At 35.5% G+C, this 22,715-nt stretch overlaps 1 protein-coding gene across 4 annotated transcripts in view; it reads left to right on the forward strand.

The window, feature by feature from the left end:
• CNST (consortin, connexin sorting protein) overlaps positions 1–22,715 on the forward strand; it is a 54,447-nt gene that overhangs the window by 8,566 nt on the left and 23,166 nt on the right. For all 4 annotated transcript variants that reach the window (XR_008576185.1, XM_054818814.1, XM_054818815.1 and 1 more), the window contains exons 3-7: positions 6,341–6,778; positions 13,526–13,731; positions 17,449–17,479; positions 20,049–20,135; positions 20,611–20,725. Coding sequence is in view for 3 of the 4 variants with exons in the window: in XM_054818814.1 (XP_054674789.1) it covers positions 6,391–6,778; positions 13,526–13,731; positions 17,449–17,479; positions 20,049–20,135; positions 20,611–20,725 (827 nt within the window). In the remaining variant the exon portion in view is untranslated. The remainder of the gene's footprint in view (positions 1–6,340; positions 6,779–13,525; positions 13,732–17,448; positions 17,480–20,048; positions 20,136–20,610; positions 20,726–22,715) is intronic.

Here is a 22,715-nt window from a genome sequence, read left to right on the forward strand (position 1 = left end):
GCATTGTCCTACTTCTTGCAAGCTAATGAACTTGTAAAGGTATGTTGTATGTAGTTTTTAGATAGTGCCATGTAGCTACTCTGTCATCTAGAGTTTCCTCTCCATCCCTGCATCTTTGTTTTGATAGTAAATTAATTGTTCATAAAATGAGATCAATATCTTCCTTGTATGTGGAAGTTAACATGCAATAATAAGAATTTGCAGTACATGTTTTGATTTTTGTATGGCCATGATAGGTTTTGTGTTGGTTTGTATTAATTTGTAAAGGATTATTTATCAATATGAAATGAGATAGTAACATTTAAATGTGGTCTTGTAATGTAACTTTACACCAGCTATCAGGAAGATCAACAGATTTATTCTTTTTAAGAAATATATGGGTTAGGTTTAGTCATTCTTTAAATTCCAGAGTTTCTACAGTTTTCTTTTTTTGTTCTAGTGGTAGAAGCACCAACTCTGTAAAGGTAATGGTTTTAAAAAAAATCGTTTCCTTTTCACAGAATCAGCATGATTTTTTTTCTTTAGGACTTGTGAAGCTGCTTGTATTTAAAAAAAAAAAAGACGACAAAACCTCTGCAACAATAAAGAAAATTGCATTCCCTTAACCCTAGGTACTACCTATTTTTTACCTGTCCTTAAGCCTGAGGCTTGCTTAATTTCTTCTTTAAAAGGATGGGGATTCCACAACATATCTAGACAGCCTCTTTCTTTTTTACTATATGGCAACTTTTTCTAGGCTGAATAACTCTTACCACATGTAATGCTGTCTTTTCCTCTCTAAAACTCTTACCTCAGTGTAATCTGGGATCTCTTACTTGTGTACATCTTGTTTTGTGTATATTGCGCACAAACCAAAAATACATGGCTGTAATTGATTAGTGTCTGGTAGAACATAATGAATTCTCTTGTGTCTGTAACACTTGCTGTATTATATCTCAGGAGAAAAAAAAAACATTTGGATTTGTGGTCAGTTTTCTGTTTGGTATCTCTTTATGAGATGCTTTTCATCAGAACAGAATAGGTGGTTAATCCTTTTTTCATATAGATGTGCTTCATTTATTCGAAAAGATACAATGTGTTCTATTTGTCTTAATGAATTTCATGTTATTCCTTTTGGAGTACTTATTGCTACAATTAATTTTGAACTAAATCCTTAGAAATACTTATGACAGCTTTTAACTGCAGATATTATATAGCTATTGTGTTTTATCATCAAAGTTAATGAAAAGATTGAGTAGAAGCTGGAAAACAATCTGAAATGCCCTTTCAATTTGAATATAACAATATAGGTGATATAATGGGGAAACTGACTCTAAAAGAATTAAAAGACTTAAGTCTCTCTAATTAACAGAGAATAATTAAGTAGCATGAGAATGAGAGAGGGGAAAATAGTGTCTTTGGCAGAGGAGCTATATGAAGGCAGTCAAATGGAATAAAAAATTATTTGCCATAAACTTTTTGAATGTTAGAACCTTTTTAGCCTTTTGCCAGCAGATATGGTGTTATGATCTTGATCTGTTCTGTAAGATACTTCTGAGATCAGTAAATGAAATACTATGCTATATACTCAGTAAACATTCACAAAACCACCAGCTTTCCAAGATAGAGGAGCTGTGTTAGTATGAGGGTTTGGGGGAGGGAGGGTGTTGTTTGTGGTTTTGTTTCGGGTTTTTTTAATGCCCTCTTCAAATTTCAGCTGTGTCAGGTCAGGAAAGATCCCAGTTCTTCCCTTTGTTCAGAATACAATCCAAACAACTATATTTAAGGTTATGTTTCCTTAGTAAAGATAGAGGGAAGAAAGGCTCTGTACACACACAGAAATGAGCAACTAAAAAAGTTGTTGAAATTATATGAAGTACATGAAAGAGAACACTGAATTTTTAAAATTAAATTGACTTAAAATAGAAGTACCATGATATTTCTATAATGTACATACTGGTTTTCCCAAAACAAACATACAATTAATTTTTTCAATACAGACTTTGTCTTTTAGCCACTTGGCAAGTATTTTCCATCTTATTTTTGATTTGTGCTAGAATCACCATGATTATATATGCCAATTGCATGAATCTGTGTGGCAACTGGAACTGAAACACTTTCATTCATCAGCACCTTTTAACAAAGGTCCGCACAGTTCTACTCAGATTTTATTTCAATTTTGGGCAGTCAGTGAAGGGAGTAAAGATGTGCCTACGAAGAAACAAACATTTTCTCTTAGTATGTTTTTTGTGTGTACAATTAATTTCAATGGCAAAACAGTAAATACAGTAACCGCACGTTAATAGTCTGTTAAATATAGTTCAAATCACTAGTGATTTTAATTCCATTTTTGTTTATAAATAAGTATTTGTACTTATGTTTTTAGACACAGCTAAAGTTCATTCTCACAGGATTTAGCGTTGCTGTGGTACCTGCCTGGTGCCTTGGTAAAGTCAAAAGGAATAGCAGATAGCAACATTGAAAACCAGGAAGGAAAAAAAGTTTCATATGGGGAAAAAAAAAATCTTTTTAAAAGATCAAGGCCAAGACTGTTCTAAACTCTTTAAACTAGCTCTTTCTGGATTTTCATTCTCTAAGAAATCATAAGGATTGTAGGAAGGAATAGATTTTCAGGGCTACTTTTATTTGGAGAAATACTGAATTTCAAACAATAAACGAAGACGTGTTGATCTGTGCTAGCTGAGAGGCTGGAGAGCTTCTGCAGCTAGAGAGGGACTATCGTTTTAGCCACATGTTAAAAGGAAATGAGTTAATATTTTTCTATCAAATGTTAGCTTCCTCTACAGAAAATATCACTTGTCAAAAGCATCTTTTCCTCATTTTGCACAATCTAATAGGAAACACCTTGTTCAAATGCATTCATGTTTCTGTTTCACTGTGATAGCTGTTGAAAGGATAAACTGTTGTCTACTGATAGAAGCAAGAGAGTGATGGTAGGACATCCTGATTTATAATTATTGCTGTGAAAACTAGTTCCTTGTTGGCTTTGGGCAATTTACTTCAACCTCTTTTCTTTGATATATTATGTAATCTATGAGCCAGGGAGTTATTATTTCATATGCTAGGAAGATTAAGAAGTGAACCTTTTAAGTTTAACATGGTGTTTGGGATTTTTTTTTTTTTAATGATTTAAAACAGTTACCATCAATAAATCAACATATAGCATGGGTGTCTGAAAATAGTATCTTCTAGTTCTGATTCTTGCTGGTCTAATTAAGTTCTGTCCTTTTAACCTTTTATTTTGTGTTTAACTCTGAGAGAAAAGGGCTTGATTAAGGAGCATCCTTCTAATGAACAGATGCGTTCTCCAGATACGTATCTCCTCTAGTTCCCTTCTTTGTCTTTCTAGTGCTCAAGGAAAGCCAAATCTCTTATTTGGTTGCCAAAGGAAAATATGACTTGCGTCTCTAGTGTACAATTCATTATTCTTCTAGAATAGAATATTTCAAAGAATCATAGAATTGTTTAGGTTGGAAAAGATCCTTAAGATCATTGAGTCCAACCATAAACCTAGAACTTCCAAGTCCACCACTAAACCGTGTCCCTAAGCACCATGTCTACACGTCTTTTAAATACCTCCAGGGATGGTGACTCAACCATTTCCCTGAGCAGCCTGCTCAAATGCTTGACAACCCTTTTGGCGAAGAAATTTTTCCCAATACCCAATCTAAACCTCCCCTGGTGCAACTTGAGGCCGTTTCCTGTCATCCTATTGCTTGTTACTTGGGCAAAGAGACCAATACCCAGCTCCCTACAACCTCCTTTCAATGATCGTCTAGTCCAACTGCCTGACCAATTCAGGGCTGACCAAAAGTTAAAGCATGTTGTTAAGGGCATTGTCCAGATGCCCCCTAAACACTGTCAAGCTTGGGGCATTGATCACCTTTCCAGGAAGCCTGTTCCAGTGTTTGACCACCCTCTCAGTAAACAAGTGCTTCCTAATGTCCAGTCTGAACTTCCCCTGGTGCAGCTTATATGTTATAGGATAGGCAGTACTTTGTTAGACTGGTATGGCTGGAAATAGTTAACAAGTTCTTCAGGTTGGAAGCAGAGATTGAGTTGTCCTAGTTGGTGCTGACCTTTGCTTTTGTGTTGCAAAACCACAAAAGGTGGTGGTGGCTTCTTGCTCTCTGCATGCTTCCCTGGAACTCCTAGAACATTCTTCTTGACAATACTGGCAGGCAGTCCTTGTAACCTCCCCTGGCATATGCCTTTCCAATTCCTCATCTTTACAGACCATGTGCAAATTGAAGTGTTATTTAAGGGTAGGTGTAGCTGCCCAGGTCTTGCCACTCCTGTAAAACCAGTAGAACAGTATTTGATGGAGGGGCCCAGGAATACCTGAGTGGAGGAGAAGTAAACTTTTAGCTAAGGAGGGGTAACATTAATATGCTTCCTGGCAACTGTTAGTTCAGCAAAATTTATGTTGGTTTAAGAATAAAGTCTTTAGAAATAAGCTCTTCAGGAATGCTAACAAAAAATATTTTGGGACAGGTATAGAAGGCAGTCACAGAAGGCCAGAATAATTGAAGGTAGTGAAGAAAGCGGAGTGGACAATTAAGAAGAGTTAATGCTGTAAAGTGTCTACTGACTGTGCATCCTAACAGTTAGCATGGATGGTCAGCAGCGATTGCAGTAGCTGGTATGCATATCAGCACAGGGTAGTTTCTGTGCTGTTCTCTTCACCTCTGCGGTCCTGCATCCTTCCTTTTCATTCCCTCCTAATCACACAAATGGAAAAAGAAATTGAAGAAAACTTTAGAGTTTCCTTAGATCACTTCTGCATACACATCTGACTTGAGAACATGGTGTCTGAGTGAGTCCTTGATAAAAGGAACGTATGATTTACACCTGGTTTTCCCCCTCATACTTTAATTTTTAATATGAACATTTTAATAAAGAATATTTTAAACCTTAGGGAATTTTCCCTTCATGATGTGGCCTGTATCTAATTAACGATCCCACCATTCACAGTCATAGAATCATAGGATGGTTAACATTGGACGGAACCTCTGGAGATTGTCCAGCTGGGTGCCTGGGATCATTCCTTCCCAGAAGCAAGACTTTGCATTTCCCCGTGTTGAACTGTGTGATGTTCTTGTCAGCCCGTTTCTGCTGCCTGTTGAAGTCCCTGCGAATGGCAGCACAACCATCTGGTGTATTATTGCTGAGGGTTGCCTCCGTCCATTGCCCACATCATTAGTGAAGACATTAAACAGTACTGGCCTCACTGTCAGCCCCTGGATGCACACCACTAGTGACTGGCCTCTGGCTAGACTTCATTTGGCTGATCACAACACTCTGGGCCCAGCTGTTCAGACAGTTTTCAGTCCACGGAAAACCATTGGTGAAGACAGGTTTCCTAAAATGCTTTTTCATTTAAAAGAAAGGCTAGGAAGCTTCTGCAGGAGGCTTGTCTAAGCTCTTGTATAATACAAGAGTGCTTGCTGATTTTTGGCTTTGCTATTTAAAATATGTGAGCTAAATCTAATGAGATGTACATAATGGCGCTGTGTTTCATCTATATAGTTGCTAAGTTAAACCAGCAGCATTGCCATGCTTCTAAGAGCTAAAGATAGGAACTGATACAATAACAGTCCTTTGTAAGTACCATATAACTCTGCTGCTAAGAGTTACCCTTTTTTTCCTGTAAATATGCATCTAATTGCAGCATTGATTAGAGTTGCATGTTCACAAAAAGGGAAAATTGACCCCTGCTGAGAGTAGGTGGGGGATTAGGTTTTTTTATTAACAAACCATCTGCTTCTGTGTATACTGAAGACATGTTGAATGTTTTCTTGAAAATAAAGTGACAATCTGAGGTTCTACTTGCATCTAATTCTTGTAACAGTTAATCTATCTGCATATTTGATGTGATACCATCACTGACAGAATTAAAAGTTGTTCTGCTTTTATTCCTCACTGGTTTATTTTTATTTCAGGCAAACTATGATCTTATGTGACAAGAATGCTTTTGTTTTAGCCATGGATTTAAAGGGGGTGGTGGTTTCTATTTATCTTTTTGTTTTTCTTGTTACCTCAGCTGTAACACTGTGAGCACTGCTGTAAAGATCAGCTATGCTATTGGTCAGGTAACTGGATAAATTGGATAAAAATACAACTTTATAGATAGTTTTTTGAATTTAGATATGCTTTGTTTTAAGACTTACAATGGGGCAATGGATTACCATTTGAAAGAATTTCCCTATACTTTTAAACTGTATCACTTGGCTAATGCGATTCTTTGGCTGGCATTAAGTACAAGGGTATTTATCCATTATATTATTATATCCATTATAATATAAATATTATAAATGCTTTTTCTGGTTTTATATTTTAGGTCTAAAAATATTTGGAGGGAGATTAAGTGGTTCAACAAGTAACGCTCTAATGGATGACAGAGAATTTCCACCAAATGATCTACAAATAGACTCAAAGGACAGTCTTCCTGCTGACTATAGGGTGGAAAGTTTGGCATCTCATCTGGTTTCTTCAGCTGATGAAAATGAAAATCAACTTGACAACGATGGGAACGAGGTTCTGACCAGTAGTAACTTTGCTATGGGACAACAGGATAAAGGTGAGCAGGACAGCATCAATAATAATGAGAATATGGACAGTGGAGACTGTACCCCAAGCTGTAAGGAAGGTGAGACTGAGAGGAGATCTGTAAATGTCCATATGGACCCCCAGCTGGAGGAAAAGCCTATTACAGAAAAACAGCCAGGTGGAAAAAGAAGTCCAAGAAGCAAAAGAAGCTCCAGTAAAAAATCTAAAGGTACTTTATAAAAAAATATTTTTGTTCTGTTTACTTAAAATAATAACATTGTAGTTCCAATCTGTGAACTAATAAGAAATATATATTTCAGTTGTCATACTAATTATTTTTAAAATTTCACTAAAGTGTTTTTTTGTTTCATTTTTTTTTTTCCTGAACTGTTAATAGTCATAAATTAGATTCAATTCTAGATGTTTTCACCTTCTGTATTTCAATATTGGTTCCCATATTGGCTATGTAGCAAATGGAACATATCAAGGAAGCACAAGTAGAAGGAGGTGCAGCGTTTCAGTATGGAAATTGGGCTGACTTCCAAATCAGAATAGTGAGAAATTCAGGCAATATGAGTCTGTTCATTTGAACATTGTGTTTGAGTGAAAGATTTTGGTGTCTTGATCCAGTGTCAAGATTTGAAATCTTGGTATGAGTACCAAGTAGCTTGATCTTGGCCTGCTATTGTCAGAATTTTCTTACATTTTTCAAAGCTTAATAGATAGCCTTAGGATATGCATTTTGGGTAATGAGCTGTTCAACAAATGCGTTTCTACCAATTTTTGATGTTACTTCTCCTTTAGATCTTTTGGATATGAATTGGTTAAGGAAAATGTAAATGTTTATTACATGTTCTTATTTGACATGCTTCTTCCCTTTTTGAATGAGTGGGATTTGTCTGCAACAACACAATGTGTTATTAGGTTTTTGCCATAAATCATAAAGCTCATGTCTCATAGTGCTGCAAACATAAATTAAAATCAGTGTGTTTCATCGCATAGGTACCTTTGAAGGTTGCTTGGAACAACTGAATCATGCCTGCGCTTTTTTTTTTCCCCCATGTATTTTTTTTTTTAATCTAAAGACTGAGACGGTAGGGAATTTGGCTATTTAAAATAGATAGTTTTAAAATACAGTTTTCCTGCTAAATGGCAAGTCTTCTATGGCCTAATCTGAAAACTGCTAATGATCTTAAGGGATTAAAAAATAGGTAAAGAAAGGAAAGGAATGAAGACTTACATTCCATATCTTGTACTTTTAGGCAAAATCTAGAAGAGAAAAATTGTATTTTCTAGTAGAGATAAGAGAATCCTGAAATCTTTCATTATAGGGAGAATGAGTTCTTATTAAATGATGCAGAAAGTCATTAAGTATATATTTCAACTGTAGATTTAATGTTTTAAATAGAAGAAAATACTTAATTAAAACAAGAGATTGACAGAAGTAATTGAGAACCAGTCATCTGTATGACAGGAATAACAAAATAACAAGTTGATGAAATGTGATACAGACATGTGGACAGAAGTATCTGAAGCATGATGAGAGGAAGAAAAGGAGAAATTCACCCAAACACTGAAAGTTAAACTTTGCCTGCATTCTCTCTCCGTTAGTTTATATCCTTGTTGATAAATGCAATCAACTGATGCAGAAGTACCACAAAACAAGCTGTGCACAGTAGATGGCAATTTTACGGCAAAAAGCAGAAAGCTGAAATATAGAAAATTTCATGGAAAAATCTAGACATGTAAAAAAAACCATAACAGAGAACATCCTGCCTGCAAAACACTTTGAAGAGTTTTGTTGAATTCCTGTGAACAAACTCTTACTACTTTTATTAATAAAGAACCTTGACTGTTACAGAAAGAAGGTCAAAATATAAAATTACGTTTTATCTCCTATTGCTTATGGGCTAATTTACATTTAGCTATTTAGATATTCTCACATGATGGTTCTCCTCTTTTCACACAATGCAGTGCCTATGTCACAATTTCTTGATATTAGAAATATCTTTATTTTAGTGAAAATCTTCCTTTTAATTTTCAACACTAGCTATTTTAAACAATTCCTGAGTATCCCTGTACACAAAAGAAAGCTAGTTTGGTTCTTGTCTTTATACCAACTCAGAGATAAAGGAGAGAATAATCAAATCAGAGTGGAAGATCCCTGAGTGGGTGACAGCAGAGCATCACACAAGCGAGCTGGAATCACAAACTAAATACTTGTATGGCATGTATGATGGTGATATTATTTTAATTTTTATTTTTAACTATTGAGAAATCATGGATGAGTAGCTTTGACTCATAGCTAAAGAAGAGTTTTATGAATCTTCTTCTTTTTCCCTCTAAGCAAACGTGTTAGGGTCACTGTTGAATGTTGCCATTCTGGAAAAGATTATATTTGACTTAAAGCATGTTGTTCTTATTCCTTCTCTTGCTAATGACTAAAGCAATCAACTTGGAGTATGGAAAATGACACTTTACTTATTTTTGTTTATTCGGGACTAGCTCTGTAGAAGACTAGTGAACATTAGAGAAGCCAACCTTCCACTCTGGACATATGTTTTTACTTTAGAAGAAAGAGCAAGTACTCTCACTTGCAATGCATTTGAAACCCTCTAAATTTTTGCTTATAAAGCATAAACAGTTACAAATATTTTACTATTATTATTTCTGTATATGCTTGCAATATGTTGGAGCTAGAATTATCCTAGCTCCTACAGTCAGTAGACTTGGATGCAAGATTAAGAATCACTATATCTGGTTGAAGATTCACCCAGTTCAATATCCTTCCCCTGACAGTGGCCGATAGAGGATGGGTAGGTAAGGGAATAAGGACAAGGCCAAGAGGTAGCGATTTGTTCGTGTGTTCTCCTTGCGATCAGCAATTGCCCATTCAGGACTTCCCCACGTGGGAATTGATAGACTGTAATAACTTACAGTGAATTTGTCACCTGACTTGCAGTTGTTTTTTTGAGTCCATTTCGGTGTCCTGGAGTAAGTAGTTCCAAGATTTGACCTATGCGTTGTTTGAAGAAGCACCTCCTTTTAGCTGTCTTGATGCTGCAGTAGATTTATTAACAAGTCTATAGCTTCCAGATCACAAATTTCTCTCACATTCTTTTTGTATACTAATAATAGTTTTGAATAGACTATGATTCTGTCTCTTTAAGGAGGACACTGGTGATCAAAGAAATGATGTAAATTTAAGTTGACACATTTAAAGTTTGGCAATTCTTCATACTTTGATTCCTTGTAATGAATCGTACTAACTTTAGTGCAGTAGAGATAGTGATTCATGAAGTGTCATCTGCTTCAATGTATTTTTGTAAATGTGGACTTCAAATTATCCCTGCTCTCTGAAAATAATTTCATCTTTTTCCAAAAGATCAGACCTGGCAAAACTAGTGACTTAATATTGTAAAATCACACCCTTAGCATAGCATGGTAACCTGCACTTAATCTTTTTTCCCCAAGTTCAAGTCTGCAACATACGCTTTTCCTGTAAATTATTCAACTTATTTCTTGAAGCAGCTTGGAGGTGGGGGAAGAAAGTGGAGTGGTTGGGATGGATTTCGTGTTGCAGCAAATGAAATATATGAATATAAGCTGGTCAAATTATATGAAAAATCAAGCAATGTTATTTTATTTAGGGTTCTGTGCTGCACTAACCAAGATTTTGAGCTTGCTCAGTTACAGTTGTATCTTTACCACCAACACTCCTGTCTTAAAACCTCTTCTCTTAAAAATGAAATATTTTTTTAAATACTTGCTAGTCTTTTTTCTTTCCTTTTTTTTTTTAAAGTTCTTGAATGAATCAGTCTGAAGCAGCTTTCTGACATTGAGTACCAAAGAATGTTTAAAAAAAGATTACCATATGTTTTCTGTACTAGAAACTTCTGTTACTGGTGACTTAAGCTAATGTTATTGAATGTGAAAATTAAAATTCAATTAAAAAACAGAGGAAAATATCCATAATTTTGATAGCTTTATTTGATAGCAAATGCCTCATACTTGCACCTCTGACTCATTCTCAGACAGGTGGGAAGAGCTTCTTAATTTTATGTATTTGCAGTACTGATAAAAAAAGGTGAGATATTGAAAAATGTGTTTGCCATTTTTATTCACAAGGTCTGTCAAAATTGGAACTTTTTGCAAACATGGGGCTGCTTCTGTGAACTCTTAGGGAAATTTTGAGGAAGCTTTCTTCTCCCCATGTTTTAGGGAACATTGGCACACCCAGCTGAGCATAGATGTCAGTTGAAACCTCTCTGAGTCTGGCAGAGCAGAAACTTGAACTTAGCTCTCTGCCATGTTCCTAGTGAGTGCTCTGGCCATTGGCGAGTTGATATCTTCTGGGTTTTTTCACATTTATTGAATTGTCCCATTCTAGTATGGAACAAGATGTTTTTTAAATATCAATGCTTTGCGAAGTGAAAAAACTTAATCCTTGCTTCTTAAAATATCAGAAATATATGTAAGATACCAGTCTTTAGTAAAAAAAAGAATCTGCTTTGGACAGTAAGATCTATTGAGTCTAAGAAAAAGCAGTGTTGTGTGCCCTTTTCAAGAACATGGAGAAAAAAAATTAAAATAGGGATCTTATTTCATCATAAAGGTGTTATGGGCTAGCATTACTAGGTGTTACTACCTCAAGAAAAGTTCTTGGTTATAGTGCTACTAAAGCACAAATACTGTCTTGTGTTTAAAATAGAACAAGGTAGAATTAACCTGAATGGCTGTAAGGCGTTCCTTCAGAATCGGGAGAAATTTGAGGGCAAAATTTGATTCCAAGTGACAGCTCAATTATATGTAGGAATAATATGCAGTTTAGAAACTATGTGTTAGCAACAGTACCACAATAACATTCAAATGAAGGTTTTTCATGATAGTTGCTATTGAGCATGTTTCAGTCAATGTTCATGTTTTGATATGACAGGTGATTATTAACTGCTTAATAAAGTGCAGTTTGATGTTGTTTAGTTGGTTTTTTTCTAATAGAAAAGGTTTGCCAGAACATGTGGACCCCCTTTTCTGGTTTCATGATCCTGTGCTGAACAGAAAGCTGTAGTTTTTTTAAAGACAGCCTTAGTTCTATCTCTAAAAGTACTTCCTGGTTTGAATCTTGCATCCAGTTATGTCTCTTGTTGCTTTTGGCCCACAGCAAACCCAAATACATATTGGAAAAGCAAAAGCACCCATTAATATTGAAAAAGCAATGTTGTTACACCCGTATTTTGTCTGGCAATAAGCTGTGTGAAAATAGCCACCCACAGAGATTATTAGTACTCCTGACCTGGCTAGTTTACTTAATAAAGAGTTTAAAATTACCAAAAAAAAGAACAGTGGAGCCTTCAGTGGATAAGCTAATGCCTTTCTTAAGCCCTAAATCTTAAACCCGAATCATCACTATAGGGTTTCAGTTGCAATGAATGCAAGGGGGTCTGAAATGCGCTGAGTGCCCAAGCTATATAAACAAAGTGTCGTGGTTACTTGAAACAGAGCCCCCACCTGTCCTGCTTTTAAATGATACACGATTTTCAGAAAGTGGGTGTAGCTGGGAAACAACATACTCATCATAACTTGAGTTTATAAAAGTTTATTGTGCACATTTCAGTGGCCAAATTCTCTAAATTGTTTTTAAAAAATATGGGATTATTTTTTTACAAGTTCAGTCCTATGTAAATGTATCAAGTTCAATGTTGGTTTATGGAAAAAAAAATGCTCATGACTTGGTGGAGTAAACTCTAGTTTTCTGATTACTCCTAAGACTGTGTGTTATAGGAAGCCATCGTTTATTGCTTTTATGCTCTCATCTCTGTAAGAAACCGGTCTAGTCTGTATATGGGTAGTTGATTTCTCTCTACTGTCTGCTCTACACTTCTTCCCTAATCTCATTTAACATTTCCTGAAAACTATCACATTTGTGATAAACAATATACTACCGATGTTGCATTTCTAACAATAAAATGTGGGATTTGCACCCAGAAAGGTTTTCCTGTAATATTTTTATACTGTTATGATTTACATTATCCTTCATGTATGTTGCCAGTCCTCCACCTGCATGTCTGACTTTTTTCACTTCTGTAAAATTGGAGACAAGCAACAGTGGACTGCCAGGGAATGTACCATGGAGAACCTAGTTTTCTGCCTAGCCAGAAGTTCTGGAGGCCAAATTCAGTTTACACACCCCTGTGTCATTATTACCAACGTAGAGAGATCACCACTACTGGCTCATTCCCTGGCCTCGCAAATAAACTATCCAACTATCTGGGGGGTGGGGGAGGGTCTTCCTTTTCACTCAGCAGGACGGTTTCCCTGGCCACCCATCCCCCACAACAGAATCCCCCCTCTGTCATCAACTGCTTCTTTCTATCCTTTAAGATCCTGTTGTCACCGTGAGGAGCCACTGTGTTATCATCTGAAGAACAGGTCAAATTGTCCTTCCTTCCTTCCTGGGACTTCTCCCTCTACAAGCTCCTTGGCAGGAGTGAAGTGACTGAGAACCTCATTCACACTCTCCTCGCCTACCTTGTTTTTACCCTTTTTGAGCAGAACTGTGTTGCTTTCTGCCTCTGCTGTATTACAGTTTGGTCTTAACATAGAAGTTTGTCCATTTGGATCCAAGGAATGTTTTTTTTTAGCTGAAACTGTAACATCAGTCACAACACTTTTTATTTTAGGTCATCCTGGTCTCTTATTAATAACTCTGTAGAACAGTTTAGACTAGGTGGGGGTTTTTTTGCCCCAAGTTAAAGTCAGGTCCCAGTTAGAAGTTACTGCATTTTTTCAGACTGGTGAGCTGACACTGAGACAGACCTATCACGACTAATTTTGACAAGACCAGTATTTTGTTTACTTGCAGGGATGTTATTTAAGATACTAGGTTTTTATTCATAGTTTTTGTATTGAAATTTCCTAACAAAGCAACTTGACATATTTTTTTGAATCCTAACCTAAGTACTTGCTCTTTTTAAAGGAGTTCCTACAGTGGGAACCACAGCAATCAAGGAGGAAAATACTCTTATTACAGATACAGATTCTGTACATGCTGAAGGTGCTGTTGAAGCAAATGAAAACTTTCACCAAAAAGAACAAAAACAAACGTTGCAGTCCCTTTTCTCTTTGCTCCGTGAAGAGGTTGAGCAGATGGATTCAAAGATACTGCCCTTGTGTCTCCATCAGGTACTTCCTATGATTCTGCGGTGTTGCACACTATTCTGTTTTTATTTGAGACCTTTATTCCTGAGGAAAAAAATGCACTAATTCAACATATGCCAATATTCATACCTGGACTGGGTATTTTGATGTATGAACAGGTGGTCAAGGCAAATATCTTCTCTAAGGTCTTCTAATATATGTTAAATTATAAATTGCCTTGAAAGTATATTTTGCAGTTAAAGAAAACTCTTAAGGACGGGTTTTCTAGTTTTCCAAATGATAAAATTCTAGTTTGGCAGGAAGATTTAGGAAAATCACTCTTCAGCATACCTTAAATGTGGTTTGTAAGACACTGGTATAGGTACAAGACAGCCGATGTCTGAATAACATTTTAAATCTGGAATTATTTTTACTGTTGCAGACTTCTTTCTAGCATGAATTTAATGCATGAATGCTAAGATTCAAGGTTTCTTAGTGTATACTTTTTTATAGCACAGTAGCCACCCCTGCAAGACCAAAGGAAATACTGGTGTGATTTGAAAAACAATCTTTTTTTACTAACTGGCCAGTATGTTTTTCTTTCTGGAGATTATGATGCAAGATGGCTATGTTGATAGGACTTCACACAGTATTAATATATAGTTTAGTTGTGTCAGACTAACAGTGGACTAGAAGACTTTTTGTTTGACTATAGTGTCTAATATAGGCTACATATATAGGTACTATACAGTGTCCGACTTGTTTGCATTATCTTTATTGTGAAAAATTGTGTGACTGTGATATTTTAAATTCTAAACTGTGATGACACTCCTGCATTCTTATTGTCTTTGATATATATCAGCGATTATATTTGAGAAAGAGGTTTCTCTTTATTATTGCAAATTATAGATAATTTATATTTGACATAGATTTTTATTTATGTTTTTCTAATCTGGTTTTGAGTGAAGATATTTCATATCGTTCCTTAATTTATTTGAAACTTAGCATTAGGGTTGACCATTCGTACTTTTAGCCACACCGAATTTGGTGGTCATTCATGAGTCAGTGCAAAGGTCTGCTTTGGAAAACAACACAGGGGCAAAAACTTCCAAACGTTTTACAAACATTAAGGAGTGTCATTGAACATGATGGAGGTGAAATTCGTTTGCTGCTTTCTAAATGATGAAGCCAAACCCTAAGGGTAAGAACCTTTTGAAAGTCATACAGGAACTGTGGCAGAACTGAGAACAGAAACTGCATTTCCAGATTCAAACACGTAATCAAACACCATCTCTTTTTTTCTAAGAAATAGCAAGCGATGTGTAATGGAGTGTTTGAAAGAAAGCTAACAACTTACAAGGATCATAACGCACTTTTTAATCTGGGGAAAAAATAAAGGAATTTAAAGATAGCATTCATGTTTTCATGTAAAGTGAGTCAATTAAGAATTTATTTTCCTTTTCCAGTGAATTAACCTATCGTCTTTATTTTTTTTCAGATTGCTAATGCAGCCTGCCAGTAACTTTCTTTTATGCCAAGTCTAGCAAATACTCTTCTATCACATTCGCTTTTTATTCTGTATGACAAAATTCAATGTAAAATTAAGAGCTATGTCAGATGTTCTGGAGCATTAACAATCCGCATTGTTAGTGGGAAGCCTATATTAAATATTTAAAGGCTGTGGGATATTAGGGGCTGTTCTAAGGGTTAACTTTTAATTAAAATAGGATGTAATTTTTTTGCTGTTTTGAATGGGATTCATGTGATTTGTTTAGTACTTGTTACAGAATCTAATAAGTACTTATGTATAAAACATAGATACAGAGCTTTGGCAGCTCCAGAAATGCTTAGGAGACTACTGTGGATAGCAGACAAAATGTGCAAATAAAGAACCTTAGAAGTCACTTACCAATTCTATTTTGGAGGTACTGGGCTCAGAATGGGTCTAGTGGTTAGTAATAAGACTGAGAGCCAGGAGTGCGCAACTTGTAATCTAGATTTCTCTATCAAGTTGCTGGGGTTTTTTTGAGCAATCATCTTTAGACTTTTGTAAAAGTGCCCACTTCTTAAGCCCTTCAAATTATGAGTGCCTAAATTGATATACCCCAAAGATTTTGAGACGGAATGTTTGTGTGCTCCCACAGAAGGCATTGGAGTATCAGTATGAGGTGTCTCAACCTGAATGTTCAGGTATCAGGGTACCTGCAATTATTGGACGTGCTTTGCAAGCGTGGCCCTTGCCACACCATGTATGGCAAATAGGAAGACTGCCAAGATTTGCTGTCCCTGAAGATTGATTAGGTAGTGCTTGTAAAGGTCACTGATACGTAGAGTTCTGTGGAACAAAGTATTTTTACTTCTGAGGTTTATATTTTTTGTATTTTACTCCATTTACAAACAAAGCCATCAGTATTCCTCAGCTTTCTAGGAGAGCCTGCCCAGTTTCCTAGCAAGCACAAATCAATTTTTGTCAAATCAAAGTTTATTTGTCAACAGAGAGGAATTAGAAGAAAAATATTTTGGTTACCACCTTAGCTTTTCTATACAGTGTTACACCTTTTCCTTTCCAGCTCTATTTTTTCTATAATAATCCCCACCCCCAGCTCAGAGTCAAAGGGAAATTCTGATTCTGATTAGAAACATGCTCATTTTCTGACTGTCTTTGGATACTTGCTTTCTCTGAGCTGGTTGCATGGACTCTAGTACAATGGTGTCTTTGCCCTTTTAGTCCAAGAAATAATCCTTTATTCCACTTCTGTGGGGGGAAAAAACCTACAAAACCAAACAACCCAAAACTGATACCTTTACTTCACAGAAAAAGTGTTTTTTCTACCTGGCATCTCCACTTTTCTTCTGGAAGTTCTGCCACTTCCATGCGTGTAATGTTCAAATAGCTGATTGAAATTGCTTTGAAATAGCTGATTGAAAGTAAAAGCATCACGAGGAAGAGGATAGTAAATCTATTTTAGTACTCTGCAATTAAAGTATGTAGCTTTGATAGAGCAGTAACTTGGTATACTGGAACATAATTTTCTCTTACATTCACATGCCCGTGTTCTTTGTTTATACACGGTTTCTCAGTGTATGAACCCTGGGTGAGCATAGATTTACTGTTCCGTTTTGCAGTGATCTGTTAAAGATAGTCGTTGTAAAATTACCTAGCCAGGGTGAAGTTGTTTTTTAAGATGTTGCAGCTAGACATCTTGAATGCTTAGACATAGAGATCACCTGTTCAATTCCTAGCCATTGGCTGAGATGGCAGCTGTTACAGCAGCATTTAATGTCAGCTTACACATTTTGTTAAGCTAGAAGTGCTAGAGACTGACTTAGGTGTTCAAGTATTTTATATGTAGCCTGTCTTTATGTTTGATTTCCCTGGTCCTCAGTAACTGCTTTGGACTTTGGAATTATTTTTGTTCTCTATATTAAACCTCCTTAGCACTTTAAGCTCTAAATGCAACAGGGAAAGTTTGCTTATTTCTTGTGTCCAGTCCCTGGTATTTCTTTGTTTGGACATATCTGTATTAATTCAACATCCATCTAAGAGAACAAGTCTTGAAGAATTGTGATTTTTACATGGTTTTTTGCAATGATCGTCTTTGGCAGAGCTGTCTTGTTACAAATCCAATTTTAATTGTTCTGTTCTAAACTAAATGTGAACATGCAAAACAGCTGTTTAAAACAATGATAAAAAGTTCATATAATAGCCTTACTACTCATGAAAATTATAGAATCCTAATTTTTCTTTTTCCACTTTTGCAGATAGCTGAGACGTATTTTCAAGAGGAGGAATGTATCCTTTTCCTTGTAGAAATTCTTATGCTATATTAAAATACTCTGGCATGGTAAAACATAAAAGACAAATGCTTTACCGTTGACTCACAGTTTTTGGGTAAGGGTTAGAAAGAAGAGAACAGTCATAATTTACTCATGAGTGAATATGCAATATGCTAGCAAGTTCTTAATCAGACAGCTGGATTATGAGTTAAGTAATAAATCCACTTCCAAAAGCTGTACTGATACAATCATTAGTAGTTGTACACAAGCAAGGAAGTAAAAAAATATTTTCAAAGAACTTCTGTTTTTATAGGATAAGTTCTGTTCTAAGTATTAGTAACTGGGCATATGTCCAATCTAGATAGGGTATGTATTCTATTATATCAAATGGGGCACTGCTATAGTAAGAACAAAATTATCACAACAGTTGATTAGAATATGTACTGCAAGTGTCTAGATTAGAATAAAAATACCAAACACACTGAGCTAAGGGAGATCAGCAACCTGCAAACAATAGCAATATGTTCTTTGGCAAATGCTAATTAGTCAAAACTGTATCAAGGTAGTTTGAGAAACTGTTGTAGGAAACTATGCGTAATTGCTTCTGGGAACAGCTAGTTCAATGGTCCAAGTTATTTTGATTTGTAGATAATACAAATTAGTTTGGTCAAAAAGTTGTAACAGTTGAACTGCTGCTAATTACTCTGATAAATGTCAGTAATTGTGGGAAAAAATAATCATATTAAACCTTAAAGTGAAACTATTTTTAGAAAAGGTGGACTGGGTTTTCCTCTGGTTGCTTTTAAAGGAAAATGATCAGACTATAAAAAGAAGAGGCAAGAGCGGTAAGCCCTTAAGGTATATGTGATTCACTAAGGTGTGTCATAAAATACAAAATCTGTGCATACAGATTATTTCTTTATTATGTCATTTGTTTCAAACAAAATACAGCAAATAGGCAATTATAATGGTTAAATAAGAAAGCATAAGAAACCTGGAAAGGTATCCTTGAAACCTAACTAAATTGTATTAGTCTGTAGTACAAAACCAGAGAAATAACTGTCGCAATATTATAAAAGCAATGTATAAAAGTATAAAAGTCTTAAAAGACTGTACTTCTGCCTTAGTCATCCTAATTTGAAAGCTTCCATCAGAAAATCCAAAATATACAGCACAAATTAAAGGCATGGAAAAATTCTGTGGCAAATTGTGGCTCTGCAGGGGGAAATACAGTAAATTTAAAATACATTCAACAGTATGATAGAAAGACGGTTTCTCTTTCATAGAAGCTGCTTTAATTGAAGGGCACTGCATTTAAAGCTGAACAAAGGAAATTTTTTTTAATGCAGTGTATACCTGATGTGTGGAATTCAACACCACTATATAATACATATTTATGAAGGATATCTCCTCTGTACTTGCAACCATCAGTTTCCTGAGGTTAATAAAGAACTTACTTGATCATGTTGCACTGTATTAATTATCCATGACAGACATTTTAATTCATCCAGTGTAGAACTTCATATTAACAATAATTCAGATTTTGTTGCTGTAATCCTTTAAGGCTATCTTTCTGATCTGTAATTCTGTTTCTAGTAACAGATTTCTTGAAGGCAGGGAATATTCTTTCCATTAATATTGTTGTTCATAAGCCATGCTATGTATATGTTGCATGAGGCTAACAAGAATAACAAGTACTGGTTGTGTTTTTGTAATAATTACTCCAGTGTTTTAATTAGCATGAATGAATAATGGAAAATATTTTTTCTATATTACGAAGAACCTCATTCACTGTACTTCTATCCTCATTGCGCTGTAGAATTAAATTTCAAATAGCTGGCAAAACGTGGCTTTAACAGAACAGCTAATAATTCTGGCTTGACGGAACTAGAATTAACCTGACTAATACAAATATATAACCATCAGTATACATCTGTGAATATATTGATAACCCTAAGGGAGGTGAAAGAGTTCTTCCTATAGAAGAAAAGTAAGCAGAATCGTGAGAAAGACGACAAAAGATGAACTCAGCTGTTCAACAGTGTTGTATACAATGGTTGAAAATAGGGAGGGTATTTTTTGAAAGTTTGACTTGGGGAAATTTTTTAAATACTGTCTCCAGCTGGTCAGTAGAAAGGAGCCATATTTTCAGTTAGTTATGGTTATTGATATATAATTGTATTTCTTGAGAGATACATACTGGTATTTGTATAATTGTTTTGCTTTTCATTTCCCAGAGATTTCATTTTCTGATAAGAGTCGTCAGCATAATAATATTTTGCTTGTTTCTTTTCTGGAAGAACTTTTGTTGGACTTAAGGCATGTGGGAAGAGGTAACTGCTGTAGAGAAAAGCGTTTTCATTTTTGGAACTTTTCTTAACTTATTTTACTTCTTGCTTGCTGTTTTCATGTCTGCTATTATTTTCTTCCTTGCACAGAAATTTGGATGCTAGCCTTTATTCATTTTGATTCACTTATGTCAAATTCCAGGTACATAACGATTGCCTTTTCAAATATGGTGCCAAATATAAATAAATCATAATATGTCCGTATACGTGTGCATTTTTCTTTAACCTTCCATACAGATGAGAAGGCAATGAAGTTCATTCAGCTTGAACGACTGTATCATGAGCAGCTGCTTGCAAATCTTTCTTCCATACAGGAGCAGTGGGGTGAGTACAAACTAAACTAATATGGTAGAAGAAAGAATTAATTTGTTTTGTATTTCTAAATAACAGAGTATACATTTTTTCAGCTTAAAAATGTTACAAAGCAAAAGCAGCATTTATATCAGAATTCCTCTGAGCTTGTTACAAGAAAATTATGCCTGCTTTAGATTTCTTCTCACATGTTTCATGAAACAGACACAAGTAGTTTATCATTCTTTATTCTATAATTGAGACTTTAATTGATCCACAGTTGTTTTGAGCTTATTTTTTGTTTAGGGTTGGTGAATCTGATGTGATGAAAATAAAGTGTGTTGTGAGAAAATACAATGCTTTTTTGCATAGTCTGAAACAACATCGTAGAGCATACACAGAAGAGTTGTCAATATTTCTCCATTAATTAGTTTCATGTATATCTTTTATGTTAAGCAAATACGACTTTTATAGTACTTTGGGTAAAAATTAATTTGCTTTAATTTAGAAAGAAAATGGAAAACAGCAGTTCCTAGTCCAGTTACAACACTGAGGAATTCAGCTAAAGAACTGAGTGGTGAAGAGTTGGAAAAGCTTACTAGAGTTTGCTCTTCGCATCAACAGTAAGTATAATAATATATTATTACTTTTCCAGTACTAATATGTTAGCATAGCTGTTGTCTACTTTCCAGTATAGGTGTTTTAAAATAGTCAATCTCAAAATAAAAGTTGCATCCCATTGACTTCAGTGTATTTGGTTATAAAGTGGTGGTTATCTTTGATATGTAACTAAAATGTTTCTGTTACCATCAGTTTTCACAGTGTTTTAACGTGGTTTGAGGAATGTATACGGACTAGATCTAGACTGTTTTCAGCAAATCATTAGTTTGCCAGAAATGGAGTTTTGAGTTGATTTGTAAGTATTTTCAGCAAAAGTAAAAACTGTGTAGTGTTAATGTACAAAGAGACTGTAGAACTGATGATGGTCATTGTGTCTATACCTATTGGTTTAATCATTGTTTTTAAATGCAATTGCCCAGCATCTCTGACTCTAGCACTCACATCCACCCTATAGGATTTTATTCCCAGATTTTTCACATTTTAGGGTAATTCCCTAATGCTTTAAGTCCATTCCCGTTATCTGCTGTTGATTTCATGTAGGGTTGCATAAACATTATGAAGCAGTGATTCTGTAGTTCTCTAGTGTGGCAGTATTCTGAAAAGTTGTGAAACCTTAGTTCGTACCTGCTTTGCCTGATCCAGCAGCTTCCTGAATCAGTATATCACAGCATCACAAACTTTTGGACAGTGCCTAGGGTGCTCTTCTGGGGAGTAACACATACGGGATTGTAACCCCATAATCTTATGTGAAGATCTGTTATTTCATGGGTGAATGTCCTACCTACTAGACATTGAGTTTAAGGGAGAGATGGAAAAAAATTATACCAGCTGCCACTGAAAAATGATCAGCCAATGATAATAAGGAAACTAACCATATTCAAAGGCTGTGAAAAGACCAACCTGTGACAGGAGAGATGCTATCAATCAGATGGGGAGAGAGAACTTTTTCAAGTACATTTGCATTGGCTTAGTCGGTCTGGATGTAGCAAAAGCCAAAATGCTCCTGTTGTTCATAGAGAGTATGATTTGGCTTCCACTTTTTTTTTCTTCTGGGTGACCATGGAGAAGTTTGAACACACCCAGGCTGACTGCCAGAACCCAGGCAGGGATTGTTTGTTTGTAGTTTGGATGCTTTTGGGAGGGAGCCCTGGAAAGCATACTCCTGCATTTCCCCAGGAAGAGGAGGCAGCCGTAGCACCGTAGCTGCGTGTTCACACCCACAGCCTGCTGCCACAGAGACATTGCAGTCTGAGTGCCTGCAGGGTTCCTCAGCCTACATTTCCTTGCACATAACCTTGCAAGCCCACAGAAAGATGTCTACTGTGATTTATATGCTGCAACTGGCAGCACCTCCCTGTTGTCACCTCGATTGTCACCTTGTTAAGAATAACCCTGCTTTCTCCTTCTAATTCTTCTGTGCAGCCTCACTTTAAAATACAAAATTTCAGTTATGTAACATCATTCTTGGTTCTGAGAAACACTGCAATTTGATTTAAATTAAGACTTGTGTTCATTGGCCATGATTAGTTCTCTGTATTTAATATTACAAACTCTCTAGGCAAAAGCCTATTTGCTTTTATTGTTTCATATATTTTTTTCTTAAGCTTTAATATCAATTTATTTTGTAATTAAGATTATACTTTAATTTTTAATTAATAACATGCAGGCCTCAGAAAATGTGAGCATTTTGCTTTTGTAATTGAAAGTAATGTAACTTTTTCTGATACTCAAGTTCTACAGCTACATACTGGACATGTTTGTTCTTTAAAGATGGTTTTGAGTGTCCCTTATTTGAAGTTTAAAAATGGTAAAATTTAAAAGTCAATGCAACTTTTAAAAGTTTTTGTTAGAAAGTATGAACATCAGTACTTTCCCTCTTGTTTTTCTTACTTTTTGTTTTCAGTAGCTTTAGACAAAATGCTCAACATTTTATCTTCATTGCCATATGAAAGGCTGCAAGACAGATCGTGCATGATAAAACGCATTGTGTGT

The sequence above is a fragment of the Grus americana genome, chromosome 3, assembly GCF_028858705.1.
Source record: "Grus americana isolate bGruAme1 chromosome 3, bGruAme1.mat, whole genome shotgun sequence".
Classification (NCBI taxonomy): domain Eukaryota; kingdom Metazoa; phylum Chordata; class Aves; order Gruiformes; family Gruidae; genus Grus; species Grus americana.